The sequence below is a fragment of the Coregonus lavaretus genome (genome assembly GCF_964263955.1).
Source record: "Coregonus lavaretus genome assembly, chromosome: 19".
Lineage (NCBI taxonomy): Eukaryota > Metazoa > Chordata > Actinopteri > Salmoniformes > Salmonidae > Coregonus > Coregonus lavaretus.
Window position 1 is genome coordinate 24,677,856 of NC_140006.1, and position 12,580 is coordinate 24,690,435.

Genomic DNA, 12,580 nt, shown 5'->3' on the forward strand with positions numbered 1-12,580 from the left:
ATCTGCAAAGAGGAGTGGGACAAAATCCCTCCTGAGATGTGTGCAAACCTGGTGGCCAACTACAAGAAATGTCTGACCTCTGTGAAAGGCAACAAGGGTTTTGCCACCAAGTACTAAGTCATGTTTTTCAGAGGGGTCAAATACTTATTTCCCTCATTAAAATGCAAATCAATTTATAACATTTTTGACATGCATTTTTCTGGATTTTTTTGTTGTTATTCTGTCTCTCACTGTTCAAATAAACCTACCATTAAAATTATAGACTGATCATGTCTTTGTCAGTGGGCAAACGTACAAAATCAGCAGGGGATCAAATACTTTTTTCCCTCACTGTATTTTAAATTAAGCTTTACATTGCAAAAATACTAAATTGACCATCACTCTCTCTTTCTGCTGTTTCAGTTATTCATGCATCTGTCTCGGACCATGCCCAACCTGTGTGTTGCACCATTTAATTAGCTATTGAGCTAATGTACAGTACATTCCGCGGTTCTTTGCTGACTAAACCATTAACTTCATCGTCCAAGCGTTTCAAGCCCTTTAAACGGATGGCCAGGGTTGCTCTCACATTCTCTCAAGCATTTTAAACCCTTTGAGCATTTTCCCTCTTACCATTGTGTCTGAGCACCACAGCCAGGTAGTCCTGGGTCCTGGAGCTGATGTACACCAGGATGCTGGGGGCGTTGGAGGTGCTGAAGCTGAACCCCAGCTCCTCCTGGGTCAGGTTGCCCTCTGTGGGCAGTAGGGGAGACAGGCTCTTCACATCCCTGATGGCTGGAAGGCCGCCCTTGGGAAGGAAGTCGTAACGAACTAGTGTTCCGCTCTCGAAGTAGCCGCCCACGTCTGATACACACAGGAGACACAAGGCAGAAATACAAAACATCAGCAGACGTTTAAGAAACTGACAAGCGAATCTATATTAGCCACTCTAAAGCACATGGTAAAGTTAAAGTTGTAACAGTGTGAAGTTGAAATAAAACGGACACATTTAGAGTTACCATTCTCTCACATGACTGTCACTGTATTTTACCTTCAGTGCAGAAGGGCCCGTCATACGCAGTCAAGGTGCAGTCGCATGAGTAACCGTTGTATTTTTCCATGCACTGGCCACCGTTTCTGCAGTGCTGCCCATAGCTGGTGCAGTGGCCAGAGCAGCCAGGCTTCACCCCCGGGGTGACCTTTGCCCTCTCCTCCAGGTCAAGGGTCACACCATTCATCTTCAAGGAACGGATACATCCTAGGAAGCCTCTCTGGCCACCCGATGCACCTGAAGGATAACGTTTAAAACAAAAAGTCTTATTAGACATTTTGGTTTACAACAACTGCTTTGTTGTTATAAACCAAAGTACACTTCTGATAAAAAAAACTGGTCAACTCAAGTTTTTTTTACTTGTTAGTTGTTGACTTGATATCCTAATGCTTTTGACATTGTTGCTGTGTGTAATGTGTAAACTGTGTGGGCCTATATAAGTCAGGTCCAAACACCACGAGCTGAGCACCAGTTGTCTTACAAACATAGACATATAAACCTGATCATCATTACCCTATGTGGTGGGAGGCAGGTAGGAAGGATGTCTTACCCACATAGAGTTGGCTGTAAAGCTCCAGGCGAGTGTGACCCTGTGGGGGCGCAGGGCGAACCTCCTTGTACTGCCCATCCAGCTGCAGCACAGCCTCCTTCACGTTGCGCTCAGCCACCACCCTGTGCCACTGGTCATCATTTAGAGGAGTGGATGACCTCACACTCAGCTCCACCAGACCGTTGCCCACATCAAAGGAAAAGGACACCACCGTGGCAGCTGGGCAGGAGAGGAAAGAGGGCAAGGCATCAGATAAGGTTTTGGGTGAGGCTGCCAAACAGGCTTTGGATCTTCAGAAGTGGAGAGGTCTTGTCTCTGCCTTATGAACCAGTGGGGATAAGTACGCTTTCGGTGAGAAACAGCTGAATTAGGAGGTGTAAATCTGTCAAGGAGGTAGTTTTTGAAACAAAAATTAGGCTGGGGCTATACGTACAGGAGATTTGAGAGACCTTCGTCTGTTTAGGAGTGGTTGAAAAGCTAACAAGCATTTTTAGGGAAACTGAACGTCCACTTCAAGGTTATTATAGTTTTGTGTTTTTATATTCGTTTTTATTTATAATATAATAATAATATAATAATATGCCATTTAGCTGACGCTTTTATCCAAAGCGACTTACAGTCATGTGTGCATTCATTTTTACGTATGGGTGGTCCCGGGGATCGAACCCACTACCCTGGCGTTACAAGCACCATGCTCTACCAATTGAGCTACAGAGGACCACGATTTTTAATTTGAAATTCAATTTAGTTTCAGTTAGTTTTCAGATCTACTTTACTAGTTTTTATTTAGTTTAAGGTTTTTGTTTATATCACCAATATGGAAAAGAAAAACATTTCAATATATTTAACATCACGTAAAATATATTACAAATACATATAGATACATTTGCATGTAATGCCTGACAATATTCCAGAAATGCATGGCTATGACATCTAGTCCACACAAAGTGGTTCCTAATTCGGCTTCTTTAATGACTATGTATTGATCAATGAATATCATTTTTTGGGCCACCATGACAAAACTTTGGCAGTGACATAATTTAAAATTGTGATGGTGAGTATTTTTTGTTGATTTCACCTAATTTTAGCATTCTTCATTTAAAAAAAACCTGTTTTCCCATATCAAGAGGTTTAAAAAAAAAACTATTCAACTTAATTAAATCATGAAAATAATTTATGCATTATTCTTTTATTTTATTCTTTTATTTTATTTTAAAACAAAAACTATACATCGTACAATGCTCCACAATACAGTGGGGAAAAAATGTATTTAGTCAGCCACCAATTGTGCAAGTTCTCCCACTTAAAAAGATGAGAGAGGCCTGTAATTTTCATCATAGGTAAACGTCAACTATGACAGACAAATTGAGAAAAAATATCCAGAAAATCACATTGTAGGATTTTTAATGAATTTATTTGCAAATTATGGTAGAAAATAAGTATTTGGTCACCTACAAACAAGCAAGATTTCTGGCTCCTCTGTCCTTCTTTAAGAGGCTCCTCTGTCCTCCACTCGTTACCTGTATTAATGGCACCTGTTTGAACTTGTTATCAGTATAAAAGACACCTGCCCACAACCTCAAACAGTCACACTCCAAACTCCACTATGGCCAAGACCAAAGAGCTGTCAAATGACACCAGAAACAAAATTGTAGACCTGCACCAGGCTGGGAAGACTGAATCTGCAATAGGTAAGCAGCTTGGTTTGAAGAAATCAACTGTGGGAGCAATTATTAGGAAATGGAAGACATACAAGACCACTGATAATCTCCCTCGTTCTGGGGCTCCACGCAAGATCTCACCCCGTGGGGTCAAAATGATCACCAGAACGGTGAGCAAAAATCCCAGAACCACACGGGGGGACCTAGTGAATGACCTGCAGAGAGCTGGGACCAAAGTAACAAAGCCTACCATCAGTAACACACTACGCCGCCAGGGACTCAAATCCTGCAGTGACAGACGTGTCCCCCTGCTTAAGCCAGTACATGTCCAGGTCCGTCTGAAGTTTGCTAGAGTGCATTTGGATGATCCAGAAGAGGATTGGGAGAATGTCATATGGTCAGATGAAACCAAAATATAACTTTTTGGTAAAAACTCAACTCGTCGTGTTTGGAGGACAAAGAATGCTGAATTGCATCCAAAGAACACCATACCTACTGTGAAGCATGGGGGTGGAAACATCATGCTTTGGGGCTGTTTTTCTGCAAAGGGACCAGGACGACTGATCCGTGTAAAGGAAAGAATGAATGGGGCCATGTATCGTGAGATTTTGAGTGAAAACCTCCTTCCATCAGCAAGGGCATTGAAGATGAAACGTGGCTGGGTCTTTCGGCATGACAATGATCCCAAACACACTGCCCGGGCAACAAAGGAGAGGCTTCGTAAGAAGCATTTCAAGGTCCTGGAGTGGCCTAGCCAGTCTCCAGATCTCAACCCCATAGAAAATCTTTGGAGGGAGTTGAAAGTCCGTGTTGCCCAGCGACAGCCCCAAAACATCACTGCTCTAGAGGAGATCTGCATGGAGGAATGGGCCAAAATACCAGCAACAGTGTGTGAAAAGCTTGTGAATTTGGGCACTTTAGCAAGTGCTTATTCATATTGAAAATCAGATTTATTGAATTATCCATGTGGTCTATATAAAAATTCAATATTGGTGTATAATCTATACTTAACATATCAAAAGGATGCAAAAAGACTCCTTTCATTGAACGACTCAGTACACGTTAAGTTATACCCATTAGACGTTGGTTGCAATGCTCTCGTCAGGTTTGTTTGTCATATGCATGTGAAAGACATGGAGTCTCTACATGACCGATAATGTATCATGTTTGAAGTCATTTATTTTTGTAGTCATTTATTTTTGTAGTCATTTATTTAAGTGCCTATACAAAGTCTACACCTCCTTTGAATTTCTTCACATTTTATTATGTTACAAAGTGGGATTAAAATTGATTTAACTGTCATTTTTTGTCAACGATCTGCACAAAATAATATGTAATGTCAAAAGTGGAAGAAAAATTCAATTTTTTAAAGGTTAATAAAAAATAAAACACTAATATACCTTGATTAGATAAGTATTCACCCCCCTGAGTCAATACATGTTAGAAACACCTTTGTTAGCGATTACAGCTGTGAATCTTCTTGGGTAATTTCATAAGAGTTTTTATACACCTGTATTGTCCATTATTCTTTCAACATATTTCAAGCTCTGTCAAGATGTTGGTGATCATGGCTTGACAGCAATTTTCAAGTCTTGCCATAGATTTTCAAGCAGATTTAAGTCAAAAACGTAACTTGGCCACTCAGGACCATTCACTGTCTTCTTGGTAAGCAACTCCAGTGTAGATTTGGCTTTGTTTCGTAGGTTATTGTCCTGCTGAAAGGTGAATTCCTCTCTCAGTGTCTGGTGTAAAGCAGACTGAAGCAGGTTTCCTATAGGATTTTGCCTGTGCTTAGCTCCATCACATTAATTTCATCCTTAAAAACTCCCCAGTCTTTGCCAATGTCAAGCATACCCATACCATGATGCAGCCACCACCATGCTTGAAAATAAGGAGGCAGTAACTCTGATGTGTTTTGTTGGATTTGCCCCAAACATAACGCTTTGCATTTAGGCCAAAAAGTGTATGCTTTGCAATGTTTTTTTGTTGTTGCAGTTTTACTTTAGTGCCTTGCTGCATACATACAGTGGGGGAAAAAAGTATTTAGTCAGCCACCAATTGTGCAAGTTCTCCCACTTAAAAAGATGAGAGAGGCCTGTAATTTTCATCATAGGTACACGTCAACTATGACAGACAAAATTAGAAGAAAAAAAATCCAGAAAATCACATTGTAGGATTTTTTATGAATTTATTTGCAAATTATGGTGGAAAATAAGTATTTGGTCAACAACAAAAGTTTCTCAATACTTTGTTATATACCCTTTGTTGGCAATGACACATGTCAAATGTTTTCTGTAAGTCTTCACAAGGTTTTCACACACTGTTGCTGGTATTTTGGCCCATTCCTCCATGCAGATCTCCTCTAGAGCAGTGATGTTTTGGGGCTGTCGCTGGGCAACACGGACTTTCAACTCCCTCCAAAGATTTTCTATGGGGTTGAGATCTGGAGACTGGCTAGGCCACTCCAGGACCTTGAAATGCTTCTGACGAAGCCACTCCTTCGTTGCCCGGGCGGTGTGTTTGGGATCATTGTCATGCTGAAAGACCCAGCCACGTTTCATCTTCAATACCCTTGCTGATGGAAGGAGGTTTTCACTCAAAATCTCACGATACATGGCCCCATTCATTCTTTCCTTTACACGGATCAGTCGTCCTGGTCCCTTTGCAGAAAAACAGCCCCAAAGCATGATGTTTCCACCCCCATGCTTCACAGTAGGTATGATGTTCTTTGGATGCAACTCAGCATTCTTTGTCCTCCAAACACGACGAGTTGAGTTTTTACCAAAAAGTTATATTTTGGTTTCATCTGACCATATGACATTCTCCCAATCCTCTTCTGGATCATCCAAATGCACTCTAGCAAACTTCAGACGGGCCTGGACATGTACTGGCTTAAGCAGGGGGACACGTCTAGCACTGCATGATTTGAGTCCCTGGCGGCGTAGTGTGTTACTGATGGTAGGCTTTGTTACTTTGGTCCCAGCTCTCTGCAGGTCATTCCCTAGGTCCCCCCGTGTGATTCTGGGATTTTTGCTCACCGTTCTTGTGATAATTTTGACCCCACAGGGTGAGATCTTGCGTGGAGCCCCAGATCGAGGGAGATTATCAGTGGTCTTGTATGTCTTCCATTTCCTAATAATTGCTCCCACAGTTGATTTTTTCAAACCAAGCTGCTTACCTATTGCTGATTCAGTCTTCCCAGCCTGGTGTAGGTCTACAATTTTGTTTCTGGTGTCCTTTGACAGCTCTTTGGTCTTGGCCATAGTGGAGTTTGCAGTGTGACTGTTTGAGGTTGTGGACAGGTGTCTTTTATACTGATAACAAGTTCAAACAGGTGCCATTAATACAGGTAACAAGTGGAGGACAGAGGAGCCTCTTAAAGAAGAAGTTACAGGTCTGTGAGAGCCAGAAATCTTGCTTGTTTGTAGGTGACCAAATACTTATTTTCCACCATAATTTGCAAATAAATTCATTAAAAATCCTACAATGTGATTTTCTGGATTTTTTTTTCTCATTTTGTCTGTCATAGTTGACGTGTACCTATGATGAAAATTACAGGCCTCTCATCTTTTTAAGTGGGAGAACTTGCACAATTGGTGGCTGACTAAATACATTTTTTCCCCACTGTATATATGCATGTTTTGTAATATTTTTTATTCTGTATATTTTTATTATTATTTTCACTGTCATTTCGGGCATTATTGAGTCACTACAATGTTGTTGATCCATCCATTTCTCCCATCACAGGCATTGAACTCTGTAGCTGTTTTAAAATCACCTATGGCATGGTGACATCCCTAAGCAGTTTCCTTCCTGTCCTGCCACTCAGTTCAGAAGGATGACTGCCTCTTTGATGTGTCTGGGAGGTTTAATACATCATCCACAACATAATTATTAACTTGACAATGGTTAAAAATATATTCAATGTCTCATTTGTTATTGTTACCCATCTACCAATCACTGCCTTTTTTTATGAGGCTTTCAAAAAGCTCCCTGGTCTTTGTTGAATCTGTGCTTGACTCAGGGACCTTACATATGTTGTATGTATGGGGGACAGAGGAAGGGGTATTCTTTTAAAAAACATGTCAACCCCTATTATTTCACACAGAGTGAGTCCATATAACTTATTATGTGATTTGATAAGCCACATTTTTATTCTGAACTAATTTAGGCTTGCAACAACTAGATTTTACACTGAACTAAAATATAAAAGCAACATGTAAAGTGAGAGCTGAAATAATATATATATATATATATATATATATATATATATATATATATATATATATATATATATTCTATACGCATAAAAAGCTTTTTTCTCTTAACTTTTGTGCATCTCTGTGCATTCAAATTGCTATCAATAAAATGCAATTGTGTTCGTTGTCCGTAGCTTATTCCTGCCCATACCAAAAACCCCTCGCCACCATGGGGCACTCTGTTCACAATGTTGACATCAGCAAACTGCTCGCCCACAGAACACAATACACGCTGTCTGCCATCTGGGGATTAATCCGTGAAGAGCACACTTCTCCAGCGTGCCTGTAGCCATTGAAGGTGTGCATTTGCCCACTGAAGTCAGTTACGACGCCGAACTGCAGTCAGGTCAAGACCCTGGTGAGGACGACGAGCACGCAGACGAGCTTCCCTGAGACGATTTCTGACAGTTTGTGCAGAAATTCTTCGGTTGTGCAAACCCACAGTTTCATCAGCTGTCCATGTTGCTGGTCTCAGATGATCTCGCAGGTGAAGAAGCCGGATGTGGAGGTCTGGTCTGGCGTGGTTACACGTGGTCTGCGGTTGTGAGGCTGGTTGGAGGTAATGCCAAATTCTCTAAAATGACGTTTGAGGTGGCTTATGGTAGAGAAATTCATATTTAAATTCTCTGGCAACAGCTCTGGTGGACAAAACCTGCAGTCAGCCTGCCAATTACACGTGGCATTGTGTTGTGTGACAAAACTGCACATTTTAGAGTGGCCTTTTATTGTCCCCTGTACAAGGTGCACCTGTGTAATGATCATGCTGTTTAATCAGCTTCTTGATATGCCACACCTGTCAGGTGGATGGATTATTTTGGCAAATGAGAATGCTCACTAACAGGGATGTAAACACATTTTTGCACAAAATATGAGAGAAATACGCTTTTTGTGCGTATGGAACATTTCTGGGATCTCTTATTTCAACTCATGAAACACGGGACCAACACCTTACATGTTGTGTTCATATTTTTGTTCAGTATAAAACAGAACATAATTCATGATGGTTTTTATTTTATTTTATTTAGTTTTGGAGTCAAAGATAATAGTTTCAGCATAGTTTTAGTTTTTCAAACAGGTTTGTTAATTACAGTATTTGATTTCGGTTGACTAAATTGGTTATTATTGATTAGTTTTAGTTTAAAATACTAACCTTGGTCTGCTTACATACAGTATTGACTTTTCCCATGAATGTGAAGTAAGCTGTCATACAATTTACACTTTGAAATATATTGTTGCTGGAATCATGATGATTTGAAACATGAAAGACTGACACTATTGCATTCATAGCTCTGAAAAATGTATAATTTTCTAGATGTGTTTTTGACAAGTACCTATCAGACCATGACACTTATAAATGCGTATGGTAGACAAATATTCCAGCACCAGCAGTGAGATAGATCTCCCCTTCACAGCGGCACAGTTCGCTCATTTTCCCCTCTGTCAATCATAATTTACTTTATTGAAACACTGCTGACAAGTGTCATCATACCCCCTGTTGGGTCCAATTCCACCGAGAGATACGCCACATACCGACAACCTGTCTGTAATCACTCAACATCCTCTCTGATTGTTTAATCCACATCAATCATAGAGACTCCAAGTTGCCATCGAGTAATGAGATTTCACAGGGATTGTAATTGAGCGCTTTCCACTAACCAGAGGTCTCATCCTGGACCACCTTTCATTGGGAGAATCATTATTTGATTTGATTTCCCAACCAACTCAATAGATCTATATTGAAGGGAGCTGTCTGATTACATTTGTTCTCCATTCAAAGCATGTACCGAAGCTGTGGAGATGACATAGGGGAGCCCTGTCAATCATAGATCCACCTGTTCCGAGCAGATGATCGGCTTGCAGGACTGGCAGAGAACCCCCTGAAGCTCAGAGAATCATTTTGGAGGGGGGCCAAGTCTCATTAAAACAATCTCTAAAGAGAAATTCAAATGCATAAAGGTACTCTATAGTCCTGCATTTTTGAGTGAAAAAGTGTTTAAAATACAAAAGCTTACGAGGGGCTTAGTAAATCCATTTCCCTTGGCAGACTAATACTGTACCTTGTGAATATTAAAATGGGGGGAAACTATTAAATATGAAATGTTTTACAGAATATTGTCTGTCTGTGTCTCCAAAGAAGAGACACTGTTTCTACAGAGCAACTGAATCACTGTAATAATTTACATTTTACATTTTAGTAATTTAGAAGACACTCTTATTCAGAGCGACTTACAGTTAGTGAGTGCATAAATTTTTCATACTGGCCCCCCGTGGGAATCGAACCCACAACCCTGGCGTTGCAAACGCCATGCTCTACCAACTGAGCTACACGGGACCCTGCTCAAATACTGTCAACTCATTGCATCAAAAGATGGCATCAGTAAAGCTTCAAACCTGCCAGAGAAAAGGGGTCAGAAACAATAACAAATGGGGCCTGAGGCGATGGAAGCAGCTCAAACATATTTCTGACCATTGATCTTTCCCAGCGGAAGGAAACTGCTCCCCCACCAGCTCAAAAATCATGCTTAAATGTCACTGGAAACCAATTTGATCTAACAATACCATTTCCAAACAGGGTTCCCACTGTGCTGGTGAACTTTAAGTTAATACTGACTTCCAGCCATTTCTAAAGCGCAAAAGTTTAATATCTGATGACAAAATGACAGAAGTATGGCCTGCGATCGATGAGATCAATGGCAGCCTTTATGGAGAGCCCTAGAGGTACCTTGGGAGGGTTTGTCTTCTAAAATGTTCTCTGACTCTACAGTACACACACATACTGGTGCCCCAAAATTCATTCTACCATCTTGTTACAGTCCCCAAGAGCTGACTGTGGAGCTTTACTAAGAACTGAATGGTGTTTTACAGTAGCTCTCAGGGAACATGGCAGGTGACACTTGCTTAGTGGCTGGTGGTTTGTTTTTTAGTAGGAACAAGAGATTCCTGTTTTGTGGCTGCAAGATAGACATGATCCTTTTTGACTTAGAGGAAAGTCTTAGTGGAAAGTCTAGGTCGATATCTACTGTGAATGAGCCTCACTAACACTGTCAAAACCACTGCATTTATACTCCCTCCATCTATACATTATATATTGTAATGGTAAATTTTTTTTGCAGATGTGGAGGTAGAGCTTTGATACTGAACTGCACACACATCCATAATACAGGTCTACAGGTAGTGTATATCGACCTGTTACTGAGTAGTAGTACACTCACCTTTTAGTTCCAGGCGAATGAAGTCAGCGTTGCCAAGGTTCTCCAGAAAGACGCCATACGAGGAGGAAGTCTTGAAATAGAAAGAGATGTCAGCACTGGTCTCCCCTTGGAAGGTAGGGAAGTGCAGGTAAGATGCCGGCATGTTGAAGGATGCTGCGTTCCAGTAGTTACCTGGGAAACAGACAGGAAACAAGAATAACTCACAGTGTGTTTCCTGTCTACATTACTGACTGGCATTCTAAGGTTTGGAAATGATAACAAACTCACCATCTCCTTGACAACGCAGTGGACCCACAGTCAACTTAGCCTCAGAGCCAGCACGGTTGGTGTCACCAACTACCACCTGACTCACAGGCAAATGGTCTTTATACACCAGGAGACCAGCGTCTTCTCTCCTGAAAAAATAAATCACCAAATTATATGAAATACAGAGGAATATTTTCACTACAAAAGGCACAACAATAAGATTGTAGCACAAATAAAATGTTACAATGCATTACTTGATACATTTCAGGATAACTAGATCTAGTGTCATGACTTCCTCCGAAGCTGCCTCCTCTCCTTGTTCGGGCAGGCTTCGGCACTCGTCGTCACTGGCCTTCTTGCCACTGCCGCTCCTCATCTCATCATTCCATTTGTTTTGACTTGTTTTTACACACACCTGGTTCATATCCCCTCATCAGTACCTGTATAAGTATTCGCTCTGCCCCCCATGTCTTTGTGTGTGATTGTATTCATGTAGAGGTGATGATAGCTCGGTGGAGCTTTATTGTATTGTATCGCAGGGATATTCACCCGTGTCTTTTGTTTTTCTCCAGTGCGCCGTTATACCGCACTGTAGTGTTTTACGCATTGCTGCGTACTGCTGTATCTGCCAAATAAACCATTTATTCTGTGATTTACCCTCCTGCGCCTGACTCTGTCCAAATCACCCGCTACAGAATCACACACCCAACATCATGGAGTCAGCAGGAGCGGACTATATACCTGGAGTTGTTAGCCAGCTTGGGAGAAGCGATTGAACCAGCTGAGCGACCGGATCCAGCCACCCACACCCCAGCGCCCAGAGGTATTCACCTGTCTCGACCGAGGGAATACGACGGGACAGCGGCCCGCTGCCAGGGTTTCCTCCTGCAGCTGGACCTCTATTTTTCCACCATCAGCCCGGCTCCATTGGATCGGGAGAAGGTGTCCGCCCTCGTCTCCTGCCTCTCGGGGAAAGCCCTGGAGTGGGCCAACACGGTCTGGAGTGAAGGAGGAGACGCGTTGGACAACGGGGAGTTCACTCGCCTCTTCCGGGCAATCTTCGATCATCCCCCTGAAGGAAGAGAGGCGGGCGAGCATCTTGTCCATCTGAGGCAGGGGACGAGGACGGCGCAAGACTTTGCCCTGGAGTTTAGAACTCTAGCGGCAGGGTCCGGGTGGAACGAGCGGCCCTCATCGACCACTTCCGATGCAGTCTGCGTGAGGATGTCCGAAGGGAGCTAGCCTGCCGGTATGCCACGTTGACCTTCAACCAACTGGTGGACATCCGGTTGGAGAACCTGCTGGCTTCGAGAGGACGTCCTGGAAGGGGCCTGCCGTTTCACCCCCCCTCAACCCGGATCACGTTCCGATGGAGCTGGGTGGTGCAGCGATCCGGGAGAACGGAGGACGACAGATCCAGGGTCACTCTTGTGGAAAGAGAGGACATTTTGCTACACACTGTCGTCAGAGTTCTTCTGGGTCTGGAGGCGGCAGGCAGGGCACCCCAGGTAGCGCAAACCCACACTCATTCAGAGCCCTCTGCTGCGCATTTCACCATCCACGTCCACTTCCCTGATCACACGGTAGTTCCCCAGTGTAAGGCGCTGGTCAATTCAGGCGCA

The 12,580-nt window shown here is 42.5% G+C and overlaps 1 protein-coding gene across 1 annotated transcript in view; it reads right to left on the reverse strand.

Annotated features, from left to right (window-relative positions):
* Positions 1 to 12,580, reverse strand: part of LOC311147086 (contactin-associated protein-like 2) — a gene marked incomplete at both ends in the record, with an annotated part of 59,180 nt that overhangs the window by 8,730 nt on the left and 37,870 nt on the right. Inside the window, 5 exons of the mRNA XM_084183711.1 lie at positions 613 to 843; positions 1,031 to 1,267; positions 1,581 to 1,799; positions 10,713 to 10,883; positions 10,980 to 11,107. Of these exons, the coding sequence (XP_084039837.1) occupies positions 613 to 843; positions 1,031 to 1,267; positions 1,581 to 1,799; positions 10,713 to 10,883; positions 10,980 to 11,107 (986 nt within the window). The remainder of the gene's footprint in view (positions 1 to 612; positions 844 to 1,030; positions 1,268 to 1,580; positions 1,800 to 10,712; positions 10,884 to 10,979; positions 11,108 to 12,580) is intronic.